Here is a 23,837-nt window from a genome sequence, read left to right on the forward strand (position 1 = left end):
GTTGCAAAAAAGAACTCCCTGAACAAAGTACAAAATATAGAGTTCTTACATAGCCAGCAGCTTTTCCTCCTGGCAACCTCGGCAGGCTGCAGGAGATGGAAACTACTTATCTGTGGCTCACAGGGACCTCCTGACGAGAAATGTGCTCGTCAAAATCAGAACAGAGGCTGCAGTATCATTTCAAAAAGCTGCAAGCAGCAGATGAAGGCAACAGTTTATAAGCTGGGAAGAAGGACGTGAAGGTTATGTATTGCTGATGCAGCTAAAACTGCTAAATAAAACCCACTGTTCTTCAAATATTGGTCAGGTAGGTCAAGAGAAGGCAGCAGGTTGTCCTGCATAATCACAGGAACCTCAGGAGCCAGCTGTCTTCCAGAACTGGGATTTTACCAAGACAGCATTATCAGTCTTCCCTCCTCTATGTTTGGTATCTGTTCATGCCAGAAGACTTCCTCCATCTTGTAGATATCCTTAAAATGCAAGCTTTGCTTGGGAAAACACTCTCTGCTAAGGTAAGCTGATTCCTATTTGATGATATGAACTGACAACAGGCCATCACACAACATTGCACAGTCTGGTGTTACTTCTTTGCTCCTCTCCATATCTGCTACCTCCTACCTTCCAGTGAAGGGGAAATGAAGAGAGAATTGAATGGATCTGTCACAGCTCAAATCATGGATGACAAGAGTCCTCTTAAATTATCTGAATTCTTAACTCATTCAAATGTGAGTAAATTTTAAAAAGCTCTACTCTTATGAAAATAAAAATCCCATCAAAATTAAAACCAGCAACTGAGAATAAATTAGATATAGGCCTTAGACAATCATGTTACCTTAAGGCAGCCCACATTTGGTGGAAAAGTTTCAAATAAGTTCAACCACTAAGCCAGTGAAATCTAGAAGTTAGTTTGGCAGTTCTGGCTTCACACATACAAAAAAAGAAACCATTTACAAGCTTAAAGAGCAGCAAAGTATTGTTTTGCATTATCAGTTAAGAAATGGGGATATGAGGGGACTATATCTATTGCAGTAAAGCAACCTGTATCAGTGCATTCAATTTACCACCTAACACAAGCCCTTTTCTGAAAACAATCAATGTTTATCTTTCCTTCATAATATTTTAGATTTGTAAGTAATAATTTGTGCATAAACTCCTCAAAAAGATACTTAACAGGTTTCAAACAGTAAATAAAACTGGGAAAATATACCTATCAAATATAAAAATTTAAGCATGATGATTATTACATAGTTTATGTATAAAGACAACAATCTTCAGCTTCACAGAAAATGCTAAGTTACATCAGCTAATGCAAATCAACATGCTAAAAAATCAAGAGTAGTACAAATAAAGAAAATTCAAATTGGCAATTTAATCAAACACTTGCATTCATTAATCACTGATTTAAACCCAGTGAATATAAGATGAATCCTTCCAAGACAACTCTTTACACCTATTTATAGTAAGAGAGGCTTGCTGGCAGTGATAAACTGACCTGTGATTTTTTCTGCTGCCCAGTACTTCCCAGAAGTCTCCAGTATCCAGGCTTCATTTCTGTCCACAATCAAAAATGCACTTTGGAAAGTATGGCATGAACTCCCATCTTCATAATAATTTCCACCTTGTCCATGCTCTTCCAACAGAGCAACTATTACATCCAATGCTTCTTTAGCTGTTGCACCTCTTTCTAGGCCAAGTCTATAAGAAAAGGGTAAAACAGATATTCTGAGACAAATGTAACAGCAAGGTCTTGTTATTACTTTTAAACATCAGCACTGATCCTGTTTTAAAATACCAAAGTGTCAAGTACGCCTGGTGTAAGAATTCTTGCTTTAACGAGTTACTAGAATTAAAGGATAAAATATTGAGTTATTTATTTCTAGTCTATATTTTCTACAGTGGTTCTTTATTCCCAAGACTATCACAGCTGGCTTTTAGTGTTTACTAACCAGTGGTCTTATCTGCACCGCAAACATGCAATGCTCTATTTATCCCCACCTCAGGCAGAAAAATTTGAAGGACAATTTCCAAACATCTTTTTAAAGTAACAACTATATCAAGTTTACTTTTCTGTAGAAAAGCAGGAAATCGTAAATTACTATTACCAGTAAATCAATATTACCAGAGACCAAAAAAGGGAAGGAGTATTACAACCCCTTTACAACCTCTCTTTACCAATACTCCAGCATTAAATTGGCCATGGAAACTAGATGTTATCCTTTTATGCATACTGCATACTGCAGACAGAAGTATTTGTGCACAGTCATACTCCAGTGTTCCTGCAGAGACTTCCTCAAAACACCATTTAAAAACCAGATACGCCTTTTGTCTGAAGTAAAAGTAACCATATGTCTAAAAGAACAATTTTAAAAGGAAGTTTGAGCAAAGCAAGGGCATTTTAAGGAACAGGAAACTAAGGCATGATAATAGGTTTTACAAAGCCATAGGGAATGACTGTATCCTGCCTTGAATAAATGGGATTATATAATCCCTTGAGATAATTTACAGCCCTAACTGAGTCAACAATAAAAGCAGTAACCAGAAAAATGTCCAAATCAGACCTGTAAACAATTCCACTACTTCCAAAATGCAATTACTGGTAATGAGGAAATGCAGTATTTCAAAGAACAGCATATCCATGCCTCCATCCTTTGGGAGAGTTACCTAGATCAGCCCAAAATTTCTCTGCTGGTTACGTTACCTTAATATTTTCCTCTGAGTTTGTCTTTCTCTAATAACTCTATGGACAAAGTAATTTTGACTGATGGATAATTCCAAAAAATTCAGCTTTTTAAACATAAGTACTGCGCTAGCTCTTTCCATTTCCCTGGAAATGACGAGAGGAAAACACTACTCTGTTTCTTTCCTAAAAACTATAGTACACAAATGAGGTCCCAATAACTTGAATACAGATTTGTTATCTCAGCACTTTTCAACCTGATCTCTGCACTAGGTCTGCTTTGTTAAATAGTGGCTACCATTAGCCTTGTTTTAGGTTGAATTACTAAAAGCAGTGTTTTCATCTCTCTCAGCAGCATGTATTTATCACTTAGTGAGAAAGAAGAACCAAGAGTCAATTAGAATTGACTCTAATTTACAGCGACAACTGCTGTCGCCTTGTTTCTCTTGTTAGCTGAAACTTGGTTTGTATTGTTGACTCCATTTTTAGTCCCCATGCATTTATGTTATTTCTTTATCACTGGTGCAATTGCTTTTTCAGACCAATACTGATATGCCAATCTTCACACATACCACAGACATAATTTAAGAGCCAGTCCAAAAGCATGTCTTATTTCCTAAGAACATCCAGGAGCTGTCACAGCCACAGTTACATGAATGGACTGAAAACTACCTTGGTGATCATACAGACACTAGATTCAGGGATAACCTGCTCCCTCCTTCCCAGTTAATGACCAAAACCAATAGGTTATGATCAGATCAAAACCTGCCAAGAGACATAACTTCACACTTTAACTTTTAATAATGTCTCCCTGAAATTTTTCATTTGAGATGGTTATAGTCTAGCTTTCTCTGTCAAAACCACAGCAGAGATTCAGGATAAAGAAGTTTCTCTTAGATTTTTTTTTTTTAATAAATGGCTTCAATGTTACATTTATTTCTATTTAACAAAGGTCTAGGCTCTGCTTTTGTTTGGCTGCTCCTATCTGTCAGTCACAAAGGATAGCAAAAAAACCAAGAAAAAAAACCAACACATCCTACACAAAAACCACACAACTCATCTTCACAAACCTGTAAGTCTTGCCAGTTATCTCAGCATCAGTGTCCTGGGCAACTGCAGCATAACCCTCCCACTAACACATTTCAGAGTGCCTTTTAAGGTGAGCTGGAAGCAAAGTTTGAAGTAATTTCACCCCCAGATAAGAGTTTGAATTAGTCATGAATAAAATTTCAGTGACTTAGTACAAGCCACTGCCTCAGTACCTACAATATGCTATCGCATTGTCAAAACAACATTATCTTAAGCTTTTCAACTTCACCTATTAATTATATATGCAGGCTTTCCAAATTAAGTAGCTAACATACTTGATGACATTCTACTAAATTCAGTTTTGATGTCTCTAAGGAAAGAAATTGGTAAACAAATTAATACCATTTTAAAGAGCATTCTTGACTGCCTGCCAAGATTGGCATCTCTGTGTGGCTCTGAAAAAGTTATTGCACCTGTGATGAAAAGAACAAATAAATAATACAAACACATAGGGATTAAAATTAAGACAAAAGTGCAAAAATAAGGATGTATTTTACAGGTTTCTTCATATATACCTTTTGTATGATAATCCTGTCCTGTTCTAACTGTATAAGCATAAGCAAAACACAAATTCTTCATATGAATGTACTTCCCTAAGTAAACAGATGCTTTATAGAGGCAACTGTGCCTTAAAAAAACCCCAAAACTGCAGTCACACTAGGAAGAATATCTGAAGAATACCCTCATAAACTAACCAATGCAGAAATAGTGGTACAGCTTTCAAAGACCAGCTTTTGATTAAATCCCTAGAAAATAAAGGTTCCTTAGGAATTTGTGCTGAAACATGTTTTCTCTCATTTTTTCTGTCAGTTGTGACTAGGTTCATGTTCTCCATTTAGATTAACTGGGATGGGGATCAGTCTGCATGGAATAGGACCAATTTCTAACCCTGAAGTCAATCATACAAACTTTATTAATTTCTTAAGAATCATTCAAGTGTTCTGACACTCTGTGACACTCTATCAAGCTACAACTCTGTAAAAATCAGCCTTAATCTTCAGATACAGCAGTATATTAGGTAACACAGAGTTTTCAGTCACTAAACCAGCAGCCAGTTGGTAAACAAGCTAAAATCCTTGTGAAGCACATCTTTACTGATGTCCATTGTGATCCTTATTGAAAAAAAGCCTTTGTCTATAAGGTTACAGGAATAATTTTCAATTTCCTATTTCAACAACAAAATGTGCTGACTTCAGAATTGTACTACCCTGTACTACCTCTGGCCTGTTTAACATCATGTTCTCTCACAGCACCCACCTACAGCCTTTGCCCATGTTGGCTGGATTTTAAACCCAACTGAAAAGTGGCAATTTCAGATGAGTTCAAAGAGAGAGGAAGTCTCTCCTATGGAAAAAGAATAATCCCTCCAAGACAATGTAGAAGCAAATTCGTAGGGGAGCCTGAGCATTCAAGCAAACTTTGATTCTACTACCTGAATGACATTCCTGTGTTGACAACTCTTACGTGTGCTCTAAAGAACATCTTTCAGAGTATGAAGTTTTTAGTTTCTTTTGCAAGCTGCCAGTCCTATGCAGACACAGAATGTCAGTCTTCATGCTTCAGCTAAGATCTGACAGAGATGCACAAGTCCAACATATACATAGGTGTGAGACAAAAACTGTCCAGCAGATATGTGCATTTCTTAATTAGGCTTCAAATGCCTGTATATTTTTATTCCAAGACATCCAGTCCAATGGAATTAGTCTGTTCTGCAGGTGGGTAAAAAGAAGCAGAACTGGTGCCAGCTGCTTCACTGCAGCCTACTTGAGATTGATTTTGTACTTGATGGCTCTCTATTTGATGAGGTGACATGAAATAGATAAGCTTAATGCAACTGGCCAAGTCTTCACCGTAAGAAAAAGAATCACCTTAGCTGAAACAAGCAGCATATGGTAGCCTGTAACACATCTCTAGTTCTCCTTGCCTGAAGCACACTCTCTCTGAATTTGAGCTACAGAGAATTTCTTCTGCAGGTAAGAAGAAAGAGAGGGAGGGTAATATCTACAGGAGTGTAATATCTACAGGTGATGATTACTTATTGTTTATTACCAGTGCCTCCTTATTTTGATATCTCCTGGTTTGCTAGTGTGGGTAAATCTAGAGCTGCTGGATAACATATATTTGAATGTTAAACAGTAATTTGAGACTGAAATAACTGACAAAAATAAGCAGAACTCTACATTTAAACCAACAGTTTGTCAAAAGTTTCAAAAGGATGGTAGTAGAAGAGAAAAAAAAAAGGTGGAGCTTGGAAAGTCAGCTAATATATCCCTTTCCTTGACAAAAGCTTTTCCTATATTTTCTTAAAAGAGCCCTCAAGTCTATTCAGTCTCTCTTGATGCAATCAAATTCACTAATCTGCCCAGATACAGCTTCTCCACAGATTCCTTCAGTAACAGACCTCAGAGAAAATACCAAAGTGAAACATAACAAATTCCCTCATTATTTTCTCATTGGTCAGATTCTATAAATCTCTGATAATATTTTCCACTTCCACTGCATTCTCTACAACTGGCTCATATTCCTCTTGATTTATGGTAGCTGGAACCACACATTGTATTTCTGCAGAGACATCATTAGAGAACATTTACAGTCGAAGTTTCAGGCAGCTATACACCTAACAACAATTTCTTCTAACTCATGATTCCCAGCTTGCTTCTGAGAATAACTTCTAAGATTTTAATGTCCTCTTAAAAGTCAAGGTATTTCCTGTCCTTTATCAATAAAATCTGTTAACTCACTGCAGGAATAAAGTAGAATGGTATGACAAGGTTTTTCTTGACTACCAGTTATTACTGTGCATTTATCAACTCCTTGACATTTAAGTGAGTTTTTTCCCCTTCAGGAAATAAGGTTAAGCTGGGCTAAACAACTCTTTTAAACTGTGTGAAGCATAGCCACAGCATTTAACTTTTTCCAGTCATCCAGAACCTCTCCCATTTTTCACTAGTTGTCAAGAAAAATGAGAAGTCACCTGAAATTGTTTCACCCTGCTCATTAAGTACCCTGGGGCAAATTCCGGCAGGACCAGTGGGTCTAACTTAAATATGCAGCTGTTGTCACGTCTTTAACTAAACTGAGTCCATTTGTTTCTTTTCTTTTTGTAATAAGTTCACACCATACACTCTCTTCTTTCATTTTCAGCTTTCTTCCCCCACCCAAGTCTCCTTTAAATTCTCTTCACTACAAGATCAGCATGCAGGCTGAGCCTTACAGTGCAGAACAAGCCTTTTGGGCAGACAGCCTTCAATGAACAAACTCACAGGAGTTTGTTTGCCAGCATTTAAATAAGGGCAATGGTTTGCATTGGAATGCATGGGCTGAAGTAAGGCATAGTAGTTTGTTTATGCCTACAGTTGGCTATAAGCCCAGAATAAGCTTTTTAGGTCAGAGTAGGCTGTTGTAATGTGGGGGAAAATGAAGGGCACACCAGCAATCTGATATTACAAATTGGTTAGTAGTTCCTTACTAACAATGTAATCAAATCTCTTATCCTGTCAGAATAGCCACTGCTAGACTGTAGGGTACGTAGACAAGGTAGAGTGAGTGAACCCACAATAGACTGGTACATCCTTGGTAGCTAAATTCAGATTGCAGGTGTTTTAAGTGTTAATTCAACTGTGTCTGGAGCTCTGCCTAGGCAGGTCTCCTCATACTGTCTTAAAATCTCCTCATGCCAACACCACAAAGCTGTTACCTGGTATCATCATCATCATCTAAACCTTTGCTGTTTGAAAGGCTGGTCACAGCTTGACAAGCCACCCACCTTACAAGATCCATGCCAAGCAAGGCTTCAGATTCAGAAGCTGGTTCTCTGGTCACAACGGCTTCATTAGCTACACAGACTCCGTGCTCGTTAGCTCCCATTTCTGCCCCCCAAAGCCAGGAGGGCCTGCTCAGCACAACAGCGTGAGTCTTCGGCACCTGCTCAATCTCAATATATGTGCACTGCAGGGACAGCAGGAAAAGAAGAGGTCAAACAATTGCAAGTACTTTATCTAGTGTTGTGACTGAAATAACACAAGACTTCAATGTACAGACAGGACACACATTATTTAAAATGTTCACGTTTTGTGAATGAACAAGGAACTTTTTTAAACAACATTTAAGTGTCATGTTTGAGCCTTTACATCCTTATGTTGCATAAGTCTGGAAAAATACATCTGTCTCAATGCTTGCAGGCTGCAAAGAATCAAGCAGAACCCAAGTGTTAGAAACTTTGGAAGGCAGGAGGAGACTGTACTGCTACATTAATGAAACATAGATCATGTTTGTACATAGTAACAACGACAAACCATTCTACCACTTTACCTGAGCACAATCTCCAGTATTTAATTAAGTACATAGTTTAACAATGGTAACTGGACAAAATATATTAGAAGGCTTCCCCCTCTCCCTTGCTGCCTCCCCTGCAGCTGCCCCCAAGACAGAGACAACTGCAGAAAGAGAGAAGAAAAGTCTTGAAAAGATTCAGTGGCATGCTTTGATAAACAGTCATAGAAATAAAACACAGGCATTACGCTCATGTTTGTGCTATTTTAAATGGTCCACTGTAATCGGATATTTGTGGATGTACTGTGACAAGTCAAAACTACAAAGGAAAGCTGCAGAGAAGTCAATGAAACTGCAAGGAAGGAATTATATGTTATCTTTCAAATACATTCACTTTTCCCTTGCCCTAGGACTTCAAATCAAGTACTGTTTTACCAAACAGCATGGATTAGAGCTTGAGCCATCATTACATCATTGGCTTGTGCAAACCAAAGGAACGGGCTTTACATTTTACTACTGAGTTCACATCAAGTTTTTCGAAGATCGAACTCCACAGTATTTTCCTGTGAGGAAAGTGAAGTTGTCTGAGGTATTTATGAGACAGCTCTTAGTGTCCAGCATTCCTGTTGTAACATCTTCCCTGCAGGAAGTAATCTGCAACATTTTTCCAGAAGAATATCTGATCAGAAATATTAGAGTAAGCAGGATCATCAGAATGGACTTGTGGACTAAAAGTTGTGAGCCTTGTTTCCCTTGCTGGGTCTATATTAATACCTAAAGCCAAAGAAATCAGTCCAAAATGATTAGCAGCGAGAAGCTATGGTTTTTCTCCTAGCCTGTCTCTCCCCCTTTAAGGATTACACAGCATGAGCATCTTCATCCTCCAGTTTGAGCAATGATTTTTACAGTAATAGTTAGTCTAGTACGCAATTAAAATGCATAACAGACCATCTTTGATCAGAAATGGCATTTTCAGAGTCCTTCACTCTGACTATGCAAGAGGGACACAAGAAATGAGCTTGCTACCTTCATTAGGAAATGCATGCAAATAGTCAAACTGTCACCTTGCTATAAAACCAGGCAAATTATATGTGAAATAAGAGAATGATTTCTCAGAGAGGATATACATGATGACTTAAATAAAAAAAAAGAAGGAGCAGAAAACTCTTTCCTCTTTCATTATAAGGAATAAAAAGAGTATAGGGACATGTTTCCCTTTTCTGCTGTGTGCTTAATTTTAATTTATGGCTTAGGCAATACGATCCTGTCAGGAACTTGCCTACTGTATTTGTTAGAGAAAATCCTTAATACAGGGGCCAGGAGCTAAAATTTGACTAATGAAAGCACTTTATACAGTTCCCCCTTTGCTTTATTGTGTAACCAAGACATGCCAGAACAGATATTCCTTACCAAAACTCCCCCTTCTCCATTTGAGCTGTCAGCAAACAAATCTCATTTTTGACATTCTGTGCAATTTTATTTCAGTGCTTCAGGTCAGTGCTGTTTGGATAAGCACTTAATGCATGTGGTGAACAGAGAATAACTGTATTTGCTGGATGTGCAAAGGAGGAGCTGCAGCAGCTGGAAAAGATTACATGTGAAAACATGACCAGGGCAGCTGTCAGGTGACAGGTCTGCAGCCAAGGCAGATACCAACCCCTGTACAGTGCAAGCCTTGGCCCCCACATCTCATGGGTAGTCAGCCAGCTGAAGCCATCCTGCAGAGTCATCCAGGACACCAACCTTCTCAACTCCACAGCAGAAATCAAAAACTGTGACAGTGTGGAGGAGACTTCAGTACTCCATAAACCCGCACTTGCATAGCATTCTCTGGCTGAATAACTCCATTATACAAGCTTGCTTACACTGACTCTTTGATTTTCTAGAAGAAAAAATTATGATAGCACTCTGAAAAGTGATAGTTAGGCTAAAAAAAATGCTGAATGCCTTTCCTCTGCAAAACATATTCTGGCTATCCTTGCAACCAAACACTTATTACTTGGCACCTCATTCAAAGCAGCATTTCCAAAGCTGCTATTCATTGCAAAGATTTTATTGTCAGTGGTAGCAGTTGAGAAAAGGGAAAGAAGAAATTGTTTGTTCCTACTTGATGAATCTAGAGCATTCTGAAAAAAATGTGGTTTTGCTATGTAACTATGTAATCAGAGCCCAGGAAACATCCAGAGGCACCTCTACACAACTTAGAATATAGCTGTCACCTTCTATATTGCTTCATTACATCCCTTAACCCAAAAAAAAAAAAAAGCAAGCATGGACCATATTTTCACACTATATTCAGTTTCCATACAATAACTCAGGTACATAGTGTTCAAGTCTTATTTATATAAATTGTCTCAGAAGATCTAAATAACAGAAAAAATGTATTCCAACCTGCCAGCAGCTGACAAGTCTTATGAAACTACTGATTCTTATTTGTTTGCCATGGTTATTGACACTGCTGAATAAGCCTTGATGAGATTTCACCTTCCCATTAGAATTATTTACTCCAGTAAGTATAAAAGTAGGCACTCAATAAGATTGATGTATTAAGGCAGGCATTTGGTTCATATTTGTTAATAATAGGTATGAACTTCTAAAAAAAACCAGGGTCCAGAAAATAGATTATTAATTTTAAACATAAACCTCTCACTTCATAATTTCACCATCCCCCCTTAAAAAAAATCAGAAAACTCTCTTCCAGGACCCAAGAGGAACTGGGCTATCCACTTATAGCCAAGACACATCAGTCATAAAGGTAGGTCAACCAGAGCCAGACATTCAGTTTGCAGCACAGCAAACCACTGCTACTTGTTCCACGGAAATCAGAACATACCCTTAAACCAGCTCAGGCACAAAAGGAAATGGGGGGAAAGACAACACTAACCACCAAAAAAACCCTCACTGATTAGATCTCTAGAAACAGGAGCTCAGATCATGACAGGATTTCAAAAGTGAGCACAAACTCCAACCTCCCTGTCCCCTCTCCTGCACCCCACAGATCTGGCAAACCCCTCCACAGCACAAGAGCAAAAGCAGCCTGTTCTATTGAGATCTGTGCCAAAGTAGGCAATGACAAATGAAACAGACATAAGGTACTGCTGTGATCCTGCTTGCCACTAACCCCGTCTTTAAAATTCCTGAAGTGTCCAGCCTCAGCATTTCCTAAAACTAACATTTTTCTTTGAGTATGAATGCTAAAAACAGAAGAATACTGACAAATTTGGTGGCAAAGGCTGTGAGTGAATGGTGTCAGGCTCCATTGATTTCTAGAACTCCAGTCCCGAAAGCAGCATAACTGGCATCATGCCCTGTGACAGTAAATTCCCATTAGGAAATATAAAAGTAAAGAACAGAGACTTCACATACAAGAGATGCAGCCAGCAACTTTAGAGAAAATTGAGCAGGCTGGAAACTAATGATATTTATTTCATTTACAGTATCAAGAAGATAATCTTATCAAGGCAGTTCTAAGAATAGCACAAGGCAAAAATGTATCTCCCACCCTTGCTCGGGCATGCAGATAGATTGGAGGTATTCCAAAAACAGACACGACAGTCATAAGCACAAGAGATTTCTTCTTTCATTAATGAAAAGAAGCTATTGTGCAGTTTCTACTGTACTCAGGCTGCAGAAGCCCAATTCCTAGCACTGTCAGTCAGGTCATTATGAAATATCAATGAAATCACATAGGCTTCAGCCCTGGATAACAAAGGCAATAGTCAGGGAATGCTTTAGAAAGAAATGATGTTTGAAGAAGGGCCTTAAGATTCCAGATTACAGAAGAGATCCCACCCCACCCCCTCCCCTGCCATCAAATCTAGGCTCTAAATTGGCATTAACTCTTTGCTGAACTACTTCCAGCACTGCTGTACCATAGCACATATTTGAAATTAGGCAAAATATCTGTACCATTGTAGCAACTCAGTAAACTGCATCACGGGTGCTTTTAACCCCTTCCAAAAGAGGGATGGAAAAAATGTGATCAGGCAGTCTCACAGCCCGCTGCCTCCCTGGCCATCAAGACATCGAGACTGACAGCCTGGTTGGAACTGTCTGGAGAGGTGATTCCACAGGTAACATGGGCTACCTGTACTCTCCCATCACGGTGAAATTGAAATCTGGAAAGGTAGAACATGGTTGTTCATAAAAGCACCTTGGACCATCTTGTGTGGATGTGCCTGACAATGCACTTTACCAACAATTCTTTTGCTGTTAATTTACAGGAACAAATTTAGTAGAGATCAAAGGAGTGGTAATAACTGTTCTCTGGAAAAGGAAATATGCAAGCAGTAGAACACAACACAGAAGATGTGGTTAGCCAATGCTGTTACCACTGCTTGCTTAGGCTCAAAGCAGAACTAAGTGTAAAGTCATTCATATGTCTTCCACTCTACAGCACCAATTAAACATGGCCATGACATCTTCTACTAGCAGTGAAACTTGTGCCACCATGGAGGGGACAGCCATACACCAGGATAAATCCAGCCTGGGTACATCTCAAGCAGCCAGCCCTAGTTCTAGCGCTCATGTAAGTCAAACCAGAATGATGAATATAAGTCTCTCCAGCGTCAGGATGAATCCTCAGGTATTCATCTTTCCAAAACACACGCTAGTACTTGTATCCTCATGTTGTAGCCAGATATAAACAGTATTAACTAACTGTACAAATACAGAAAAAAGCCAATTTCTGACACAGTGCCTCTTTCTTCTTCATATTAAGAAAAGTTTTTCCCTAGTGCACTTTACATATACTTTGTACTTGCATATTGTTCCTAGATGTTTGTAGTCACTGTAACCAATAACTGTAAAATTTGAATCTGTGTGCCTCTGATCCATAGCAGTGTGTAGGGTGGATAGATTTTATTCTAGAAAAGAAAAAGTAATTAGAGAAGTTGGAAAAAGCCAAACAGTTCCCCTGTCAAAAAGCAGAACTATCTGCACCCTCTGACCTACTCTGGTTTACTCTATCAAGCTATCAGGGAGCCTCAGGCATGTGAGCCACAGTATGGAAACGTGCTCAGCAAAATGAAATATAAAAATCTCCAAACAAATCAAACACCACAAAGTGCAGCAAAGCACCCAAGGCTGAGAACACTCTGGAGACACTATATGTCAGAGTTGATCTAGCAGTCAAGAATTTACCTCTTGTTTTTTAAGATACAAATCTAGCAGTCTCCTGGGTGATGAGCAAAAGTAAAACTGAAATAGGGATGGAGCTTATTAATTTAATGTTTTAAAACAGTAAGAAACAGATTTCAAACAAGCCACAAAAAGCCTATCACAGAGATATCCTTGGAACTCTCAGATATCCTAGGCATTTGAACTACCTGCTCACACATCTGTTTTGACACAAGTAAATGGTTTGGGTCAAAATGAGAGAGTTGGCAGTTTTTTGCCCCACACAATTCTAGCACTCTCACTCCTTGTCCTGTCTGCTACAATAGAAAAAAAATTAAAGAGATTAAGAACAAAAAAAACATAGTTCAAGTGAACCAGTTTTGCTCTGGTAGCAGAAGAGAGCAAATAAGCAGCACTCCAACAGTAAAAACAGGCTTTGAGAGGGCAGGAACATCCAAGAGATTATTACTTCTACCTCTGAAATGCTGCCAGCTTGTGCTTGCATTACAAAGCAAAGTCAAACACATTAGTTTAAAGGCCAATGGCCTGCAATGGAGCAGAAGAGAGAAAAAGCTCACATTAACCAAGCAATAGACTGCTGAAGGCAGCAACCAGTTTCTTTTATTAGTTGCTATCTGCCAGCATAGTGCATCTCTTCTATCTCTGTACAAAGTCTAAGGGTTAGCTTAAACAAAGTGGCTTGAGGTAAGCCATCTGTCTGCATGTGCATGAGCTAGGCTGCCTACCAGCCCGTCATCAGGTCTCAGCTGAGAGGCAAGAAATGCAGCTTCCTAAACTACCCCTGAACTGTAAGCCTTTAGAATACAACCCTTTTTTTAATCTAAATACAGTAAACCAAAATTTTCATCATAGGCACAAACACTCCTGTGCTTCATCAAGGTTTCCTGCCAGTCAGCACTTACCCATGGAAGTATCACTGGGGTAGAAGTGCCTGGGTTCCATTTCACACGTGCAGCAACATGACTGTAAGTTTGGCACTGCTAGTATAACCTGGAGGCTTCCCAAAGAACAAATTCTCAGTAAATTCAGCTGCTGTTTGGCTTCTGTTACCAGATTCTGAACACCTTACCCCATGATATAATGCAGATATACCCAGAACTAGACTGCAGCACTGGCATGATGCCTGGTGATTATGTTACGAACACCAGAATTAAGATACCTCCAGGTAACACAAAGCCAACTTTAATACAGTCAAAGTCTGCTTTCCAAGCTTTATACCTATCTTACAACACCAGAGATCCCTCAGTTACCTTCAGGTGAGTTTTTATGTCTGCAGTCCTCAGACCAATGTACAGCAAAAAATCTTACTGCTCCTCTGAAAACTCAGAGCAAGGGGAGCTGGGATGGTATCCGTAAAAAACACCAACCAAACAACCAACCAACCAAACAAAAATAACGAGGGAAAACAAAAGAACAACTAAGTATGCCATGAACTTTTAGAGAACACAAAATTCCTCCCACCCCACAAAGGGTTGGCTTTAAGCCCAGAAGACTGTTTAATACCAACATATTAGAAAAAATTTGCACATTCCACGCTTTTACAGACTTTTTGTAGAGTACCCGATTTTCCCCCTTTCACTCCTCCATAGGAAGCTGCATACTGTTAAGATAAAAGAGCTTTTACAGCTCTGTAGTGAAGCAAGAAAGTATGACTATTTTCAAATCATGAATATAAGGTCAAGTTAGAAGAAAAACAGGTGGACCTAAAAGGAAAAAATATCCACGTGGAAAATTCATCTATTAAAAGGTCATCCAGCCAAGACTTCTTCCAAGAAAGAAAACCTCATCAAGGAGAAGGTTACTAGAGAACAAGAGAAATCTAGTCAGTAAAGTCTACCCAAAAAATAAGACAGAGGGACTTGCATCTTAAAACTAATACAACACAAATTCTTACTAACGCATGATAAATTCTTAAAATCCACACCTGGGGAAAAAAAAAGAGGGCACTCTTTCAAAAAAGGACCTTATTTATGTTTAAGGGAGGAATATTTCACCTGCACACACAAATTCACTAGACTGATCACTACAGCAAGGAAGAGGGCTGATCAGCATCTGCCACTGCAAAATTACAATGCGAGACAAGAACAAACTTTTGAGAAAGTTGACACACACATGCACAGAACAGACCTTCATGAAAAGCCTCATTGTTCAGGGTCTTGGGAACCTGCTGACATGGAGGGAAGGAATTATGTTGATGAGCTAGCTGCAGGGTTACTTGTCTGGTAGATTGAGCTGCAAAGATCAAGCTGAAAATAATTTGCAGTATTCACTGAATTCCCTTGCAGCCCTGCCACAAACTAGCTGATAGCTGTATAGCATAGCCCGCCTGGTTCCTTTATGGCAACAATCTCACTGAATTACTGTGCCATTTTTGGTTACATTGTGCATTATCACCTTTGCAAATGTGAGCAGCACAGAGATAAATAGGATACAGACTTCCTGAGAGAGTCTTATAGAACAACCCGTATTGTCAACCACCTCTGAAGTGACAGTCACAGACAATTAATCAAAATTTGATACACACTGCAAAGAATAGAATATAATGAAAAGTAAGTCCACCATCACTGTCCAGTGAAGGTTAAGAAACCAATGCAGATATACCATATGGAATGGAGAGAAAAGCTGTTCATTTGGAAAAAATATGCTAGGATGGATGAGAGAAAAAATTTAGTGAGAGGCCCAAAGGATTACTGACTTTGAAAAACCACAGCATTGAAATGGATCAACCATGTTTTTCCATTTGCAAAATATCATACATTTGGTCTCTCAGACCTGTTTAATTAGTTTTATAAAATGCAAGGGAAGAAAAGCTGCAGCAAAAAACCCCTCCACCCAATGATAACTGAACTGTTGGCAGTTTTCAGTGTTTTAATGAACAAAGTAATAATCCTGAATATGTCAAGTAGAAGCTCTGACACTCCTCTCCACGCTCCCTAGCAGCTAATTATCTCTGACAATTTGCTTCAAAGGTGGATAGTGTTGCATGCCTGCTACTTAAAAAACATGAAGCAGCTGAATTCAAGCCATTCCTTAATGCTTTTCTTAACTTTTAGAGGTACTGCTCACTACCAGTAGACAAGGACTGTGCAAAGCTACCAGACAGCCTTTAAACCCAATAAAACAATTAAAATCAGTATTGTGTTTTAACCAGCTTACTCTACTCAAAGTATGCATGAGTAAAAAAAAATACATTAACAATACTTAGTGCTGAGTGTGATGAATATGTAGTGATAAGCGATTGCTTGCACTACTCTCAGAGCAACTGATGATGTTTTTATTCTGTGTTGGGAGGAAACAGGAAGCATTTTGGTAAACATCTGGAGCCTGTATGTTTCTGTAAACGATTTTACTTGCAAAACCTCAGGCTAGCTAATGAAGAATTATGCATTAGCATAGACTAGCTGAGGCCAAAGTATCCATTAATTAGGACTTGAGCCACTACTTTAAAAAATAAATAAATAAAAATCGGCCCACTCCAGTTCCTCATCTAAAAGTGCATCTACACCACACTGCAACAAACTTTACCTTCATTTAAAAAAAACCAATATTTCACCATTTAAGGAAAATGCTTGCAGATACTGGTTCTACAAACTGTGGTGTGCTAGGAAAAGGAATTACACTCTGAGCTTCTAAAAAGTTGGCAAAAAAGTTGAGTTTCTGCCTGAATTCTCTCTTGGACAGGGGAAGCAGATTTCTTTATATCCAAAATTAACCCATTTAATAATGCATGAGTTGTACTAGATGTTGGTAGCAACAAGAATCAAGAGAACATTAACTGTTAGAAAGAGGAGCACCATACCCTCTGAAGTTCAAAAGTCATCCCACTTGAAAAACATAATTAAAACTGGCACTGGCCTTAGGATATCTTCTGGGGAAGCAGCAACTAGATCCATAAAGGACCTGTTCAGATGAGAGACACCAGCCTGGCACAGAACACCTCATGTCCTCAGCCTCCTGCCATGGAGACAGGAGGAACCTTAATGCAGCAAACATCACAGCTCCTGCTTTCCCAGTTGCCTGCCAAAGCAAGAACTTGTGGACTCTAGAAGCCCCTGACAGTGCAGATAAGGCTCTGTCTCCTCTGCTTAAATGACTACCCACACAGATCCTTGTCTTTCCTTCTGGTGCCTCAGTCTCTTCATTCCACCTTCACTTCACACTTTTTCCTCTTCCTGTCCTCTTTTTTCATTTGTCCCCTTGCTTCACTCTTCCACATCTGCTTATCCCTTCATTTCTCCTGTCATTAAACTGAGGCTGCAGTAACAGACTATAATTAAAATTACTTCCAGCAGGGTCCCTTTCAACCTGCACCCAGCATCCGCATCCAGCTTCGGGACTCCACATCCAGCCTGGATTCAGAGAGAAGCCACAGCACAGAAAACTGACCATGATGCAGGTGCCTCAGCTGCAGAACATGTCATCAAAGCCAACTGCACGCACAAGAGTTATGTTTGCCTTACAGACCTTATGCTCTTGTTTTCTCCTCTCACACTCCCTTATTAGAGTGCAAGCTCTTTGAGGCAGAGATTTTCGGCTACCCGTTTAGCAGCATGTTTAGGGTAGCCAAACCCCATCACAACTGTCAAACAACAACCATGAATGAGAACAATTCTTATGGTAAGTGACAAACTTTGAAAATTGGCTTCTAGATCCACTTAGCCAGGATATTTTTCCTTTAAAAGGAAAAAGTAATCAGTAGACTACTTGGGGCAGGAATCCGAGATTTGAACAATTTCTCCTGCCTGCTGGAGAAAGCACAGATCATAGATTTTACTGCAATTAAACAAAAAAGTTACATTCTGAGTTTCATTTTCAGGACTTTTAAAATAAAAATCTTGTCTCTTTTCTATTCTAGAGGTTTGAGTGAAGTGAGCAAGGACTCCACAGTCCAACAAGAAAACAAGGCAACATTCACTTCTTCCAAAAGAAGTCCTTTCTCACAGTTTGAATGTAATAATTCACCCTTACCTCAACTTTGCTTCCTGGCTCATGATCTGCGGCAGCAAAGTAGACCACCTCCTGTACTTCATCCCTAGGCCGTGCAGAATTCTTTCCAAATACCACCAGCCCATCTTTAGAACATGGGGGGAAGGCTACAAAACAGTAACTTGGAGGAGCTGCAGCCATCCTGAAAAGGAAAGAAAGCATAAACAAACAAAACCAGTGTTTTTTTAATTCATAACTGTATACATTGGAGAATCAGTCTACTGCTACTAATTGTAACTAAGAAGGAATGCAGTCCCTCTATCTATCAGTTGATTGTCCAATGATAATGGAAGAACAGGTCAGCTCAGAGGAAGCTTATCTGAATTTAATTTTAAAAAATATAATAATTTTCATCATTTTTCACCCAAGTCTTTTGAAGGTATAAAGAATAGGAAGAAAAGCAAGATAACTGTACCATAATGCATTTACTTAGTCCCCACAGAAAGAAGATACTCTGCATTAGAGCTGTTCAGGAACATATGACCTAGATGTATTCTGCTGACTCAGACAAGTGCAGAGACACAGAATAATTTTAAATAATTTACTTTCTCTGCTCCCATGCACTTTAATGTTTTAAAAAAGGAAAGAGAAAATATGTTTGAGGGATTCCTGAGAGAGGACAGTAATGTAACTGGAAACAGAAAAAATATATAGTACAATTCAAAAACTGTCTGAAAATTAATCTACTTAGATCAGAGAGACTGAAGCAGTAATTGCCCTTTATTTTCTCTGTGGTTTGTCTGCATTGCTGCTCTTACTCAAAGCTAATTGATTGCAGTTTATTTGTTTATGCAGGCTAATATGAAATGTTTATATGATAATTTTAAGTGTTTACAATGACAACATATTAATAAAAAATGTAAACTGTTTCAGGACTATGACAATACTTTAGCTGGTCTTGTGTACATTTGCATATCTGACATTTTTTTCACCGTTCAGGGAAACTTCTGGCACATATGCCTACAAAAGGAAAAGGTGAGGTGTTTATCACTTGTTAAAATAGTACTCAACACAGATGTCTGAAATTTCTTCATAGTTCTTATCACTGCAATAAACCTCAGCCCCAAAATGAACAATTTTATTCCTCCACAATAACTTGAACAAGTAAAAGTACTTGCACACATTCAGACTCCTTAGAAACTTCCCCCCCAAAGATGCTTTTTTACCATTAACTTGCACCTGCTCCAAAGCATTCAAATTTCATTCAAAATGCTCAAAGCATTCAAAAAGCATTCATGAGGTTTTGGGTTTTTTTTCCAAAGCAGTGCCATTTGAGCACATACTTCTCACAGAACAGCAGGTTGCTGATATTAAACCAGAGAAAGAATGCCTTTTGGATAAAACCTATAATTCATAAAGTGGTAGTTGTTTGCCTGTGGACTATGAACAGGTCACACAGATGCTCAATCTTGGAAAAAAGGTCAAGAAGATATATGTTAACAGTGTCCTCTACCAACACAAGGTGAGGTAATGAATTGTCTAGGGAACTCACATCACCTTTCAATTTAGGTAAGATTATATACAAGAATAATCATCCAGGTGAGCTGAAAATGCATTAGGAAACAAACAAATCCCTTTTTACAAAGCAGAGTTTTGACTGGTAGGACAGGACAAGCTACTGTGAGCTGGAATGACTTTAGCTGATAAAATAGATCTGTCAGAGGACATCGACCTGCAGACGTGTATTGTGCCACTAGGCACATTATTGGTTCAAGAGGTCTTGCACACAAACATGGTGGAAAGCCCCAGTTTAGTTGTCACTCATCACCTGCGAGTCATCAGAGCATTTGTGATTAAACTGAAATGCAATATGTAGAGTGTTGCCCAACCTTTGTCACTAATGAAACCATTTAGTATTTTGCTATGAATTATTCCAAGTATGTACATTTATTTTGCTGTGTTGGTGATGTCACTGTAACTGTTTTCCTGCACTCTGAGTCCACATCTATCTTCAGGTAAGTAATCATTTAGTGCTCCAAATTTGTCTTCTGATGCACTGCCAGACCAGTTAAAATCTTGAATAACTTGCAGACTTATTGTGGATCTCACTATTCAGACTTACTGTGGATCTCACTATTCAAAAGAAATATTTCCTTTATTCTAAACACAAGTTAAACGGATTTATTTGAAATATATGAGACAGCTGAAAGACATTAGACACCCAAGAGCCTAGAAAAAAAGGTTAAAATTATATACAGTACTCATTTTAATTAATGAATACCCAAACATATTGGCAGATAGCCCTAAAAAGATGTGAAGGAATGTTTCAACACTATGTTACTGAATGAATATGAAGGTATGCAAGGCAGATATTTACATACCTACAGTCTGAGTAGGTAGGGAAAAGAATTAAAAGCTTGTAGGAATCTAATGCTCTACAGAGTTCTGAAACCCTCCCTGAAATAAAGAGACTCAATTGTATGTATTTGTGAGATTTTACTTTTTTTTCCCTGTTAAATATACCAAGTTACTGAATCAAAAACAAATTGCCATTTTGGTAATGCTTTTTAAGTATGAAAGTATGAGTAAGCTCCTCTATAACTAGAGTTCACTTCAACGCACAGAGTATTTTGTAAGTATGAGTAAGCTCCTCTATACATAGAGTCCCTTCAACACACAGTATATTTCATACAGGGGAGTATAGAACAGTTAAACACCAAGTTGAATATTAGAGCCTTATACTGAAAATGTGATTGTCATAAGAGAAGTTGGCACTGGGATCTTACATTACATTTCTAAAGAAGGAAGCCACCTAGCAGCCTACTACAGTTAAATCTACGCAGTTTGCTGGGTAGCACTTTTTCCTAGAACCTCATTTGGTTCATTTTAAATATGATAAAGATGGCCATTTCTCAGATACAACCACAACCTGTATTTGTTCAGAACACTTCTGTACTTCATCTTCCTCCATCACGTAACTAAAACAGTCTGTTAGCAGCCACCTATCTAAGCAGGACATTTCTACTTGCCTACTTCATTTTCTGTTTTTCCTTTGTTCAACTTGAGGTTGTCCCCGTTCTCATTTTCACACATTTGCCACCTCTTTGCCCTCTTACAAGGCACCATACTGACTCAATATCAAACAAACATTTTTCATCCACAGAAGGAGCAGAACACTCCTCCTTCACAGTACCTCTGATAAATCAGCCTGACTTACAAATCCACCTACTGTTATAATTCCTACACTTTTTTCACAGATTATTTACTCCTTCAATGAAAGGCATTCCTGAAAACCTTGGAAAACAAAAATGATTGCAAACAGATCTCAAAGGATACCTCGTTGACCATTCACAAAGTTCTTTACCAGAGAGCATCTTTGCATACAGGCCCAATTCTCCCAACAAACCATACCTGTAACCTGCATTCTGGTGTAGACAGAGGTAAACATACACCATATGTCTTGATTGCAAACCATTGTACTCAGAGATGGGTCACTTGAAAGTTAAGAGAAACAGGCACCATACAGACCACTATAGGCTATATCCAAAATCATTCTGCATATGGAAGCCCTGGAAAGAGACAAAGAGCTGTACATTATGCTATTCCACTACGTAACTGCTGCAGTTTCAGGGAGTTAACAGGCATCCTGCTTGGTTGACCTAGAATCACTGCAGGCATAAAGGTTGAAAAAAGAGGTGTGAGCAACAGCCACAACAGCCACACTCCACTTGCTATCTTTTTATTTGACAAAATATACTACAGCATGTGGTCATATTTTTTTCCAGAGTGTCCTGTGTTCTGACACTATGAAGAAGGTTTATTTAACAAGTTCCTTTATTAAGATCTTCTCTCATTGTGAGAAATCACATTTAACAACTGACAAGCCAAATTAATTTTATGAACATAACACCACTGTTGTCAATGATAAAACAGCTGAGTTCATAAGTACTTTGATTCAGAAAGAAAGAAGTAACATTCACTGGGCAATCATAGAATCAAAAAGGTTGGAAAATACCTCCATGATCAGAGCCCAACCCTTGCGTGAACACCACCACGTCAGCTAAACCATTGCACTAAGTTCTGTGTCCAGTCATTTCTTGAACACTTCCAGGAATGGTGATTCCGCCACCTCCCTGGGCAGTCTGTTTCAATGCTTAACCACCTTTTCAGTGATGAAATTCTTTCTGATATCCAACCTGAACCTCCCCTAGTGCAGCCTGACACCATTTCCTCTTGTCCTATCACTGGTTGCCTGGAAAAAGAGGCCAACTCCCACCTTGCTACAACCTCCTTTCAGGTAGTTGTAGAGAGTAATCAGGTGTCCCCTGAGCCTCCTTTTCTCCAGGCTGAACACCCCCAGTTCCCTCAGCTGCTTCTCATATGACTTACTCTCTAGACCCTCCATGAGCTTCATTGCCCTTCTCTGGACAAATGTCTGGCTCCAAACATCACAATGTGAAACAATGGGGATGACAATTTTAAGGGTTTTATAAATATGTCTGAACAACACTATACTCCTAAAATAGGGTAAACACGGACGTGGTGTTGTCTAGCACCACCTCAGGAAAACTAACCCATACTTGATAAACATACAATACTAATCTTCAGGTTGAAAATATTAAGACATGAAAAATACTCTCTGTCACAGTATGAGGACCTTAAAATTGCTGACATGTATTAAGAAGGCTCATAACTTCTAATTAGAACAATTTTTACTGTTAGAGTCAAAATTTACCCACATTCAGACTTTTAGAGTGGTCAACAAGAAATAAAATTGCTATTGTTTAAGTCTGTACATACAGGTTGTTACACAGTCTAATGAAAGTTTCACTTAGATGTCATTTTTTACTTATTAAAAAAAAGGAACAAACAAATAATGCTGTTATAGCAACACATATGGAGGAGGACAGACTGCAGCACTCTATCCTCTCCTCATGAACATGAGTGTCAGAGGCTGAAGCCATGCTCTTAGGAGAATAGAGACAGGCACAAAATAATTCAGTGTGTTTAAGAGCCTTCCCCCCCAACCCAAGAAAATCGAAATAGCTATGTATCCACAACAAAGCACTCTGAGCTTAGCATGACGGAGTCCAAACTAAAGAAAGGAAGATTTTCTTATTAACTTACTCTAGACTTCTTGTGGTTTGGGTATTCTTTCCAGAATAACACTGTGTACTTCTCTGAAAGCTGTAATTTGGTACTGAAATAATCTTTCATAAAGCTCAAGAATCTGACTGCTACAATAATATTACTTCTCAGAAAAACAACTTTATCCTCCCATATCAAATAGATATCAACTCTTTTCAAGCCGATTAATTTTCCTTGTTTGCCAAAATACCCTGAAGACATTAAGCACGAAGTAATTACTAGTTTTACGAAGTTACAAATTATATGAAAACTAGCTTGCTGACAGTAGCTTTCACAATTGCTGTCTTATCTACTGAGGAAAAAAATTACCAAAAATAAAGATACAGTATTATGAACTATTACAATCTTGAAGCTCTTCTAATAACTTATTGTTCAAACAATTCCAAAACTTATTTCTATAACATTAAAACTGCTCCTGCTCTTTTCTCTCTTTTCTTTCAACTGAAAAACAAAACAATAGGTTTATAATGGAAGTGCAGCACTCACTAGAAAGCAGTGGGTGAGGAAAAGGATTAGTGTGAGACAAAAGGGTCAGAGTAAGGGTCTGTCTTGAAATTTCACTCGTACTTATTGAACTGAACCATTA

At 38.6% G+C, this 23,837-nt stretch overlaps 1 protein-coding gene across 3 annotated transcripts in view; it reads right to left on the reverse strand.

Annotated features, from left to right (window-relative positions):
- SCRN1 (secernin 1) overlaps positions 1-23,837 on the reverse strand; it is a 39,284-nt gene that overhangs the window by 10,034 nt on the left and 5,413 nt on the right. For all 3 annotated transcript variants that reach the window (XR_003532985.1, XM_027675317.1, XM_027675318.1), the window contains exons 2-4: positions 18,146-18,305; positions 7,533-7,714; positions 1,493-1,695 (exon numbers count right to left, since the gene is read on the reverse strand). Coding sequence is in view for 2 of the 3 variants with exons in the window: in XM_027675317.1 (XP_027531118.1) it covers positions 1,493-1,695; positions 7,533-7,714; positions 18,146-18,304 (544 nt within the window). In the remaining variant the exon portion in view is untranslated. The remainder of the gene's footprint in view (positions 1-1,492; positions 1,696-7,532; positions 7,715-18,145; positions 18,306-23,837) is intronic.

This window comes from Neopelma chrysocephalum, unplaced genomic scaffold (genome assembly GCF_003984885.1).
Source record: "Neopelma chrysocephalum unplaced genomic scaffold, ASM398488v2 Primary Assembly neopelma1_26, whole genome shotgun sequence".
Classification (NCBI taxonomy): Eukaryota; Metazoa; Chordata; class Aves; order Passeriformes; family Pipridae; genus Neopelma; species Neopelma chrysocephalum.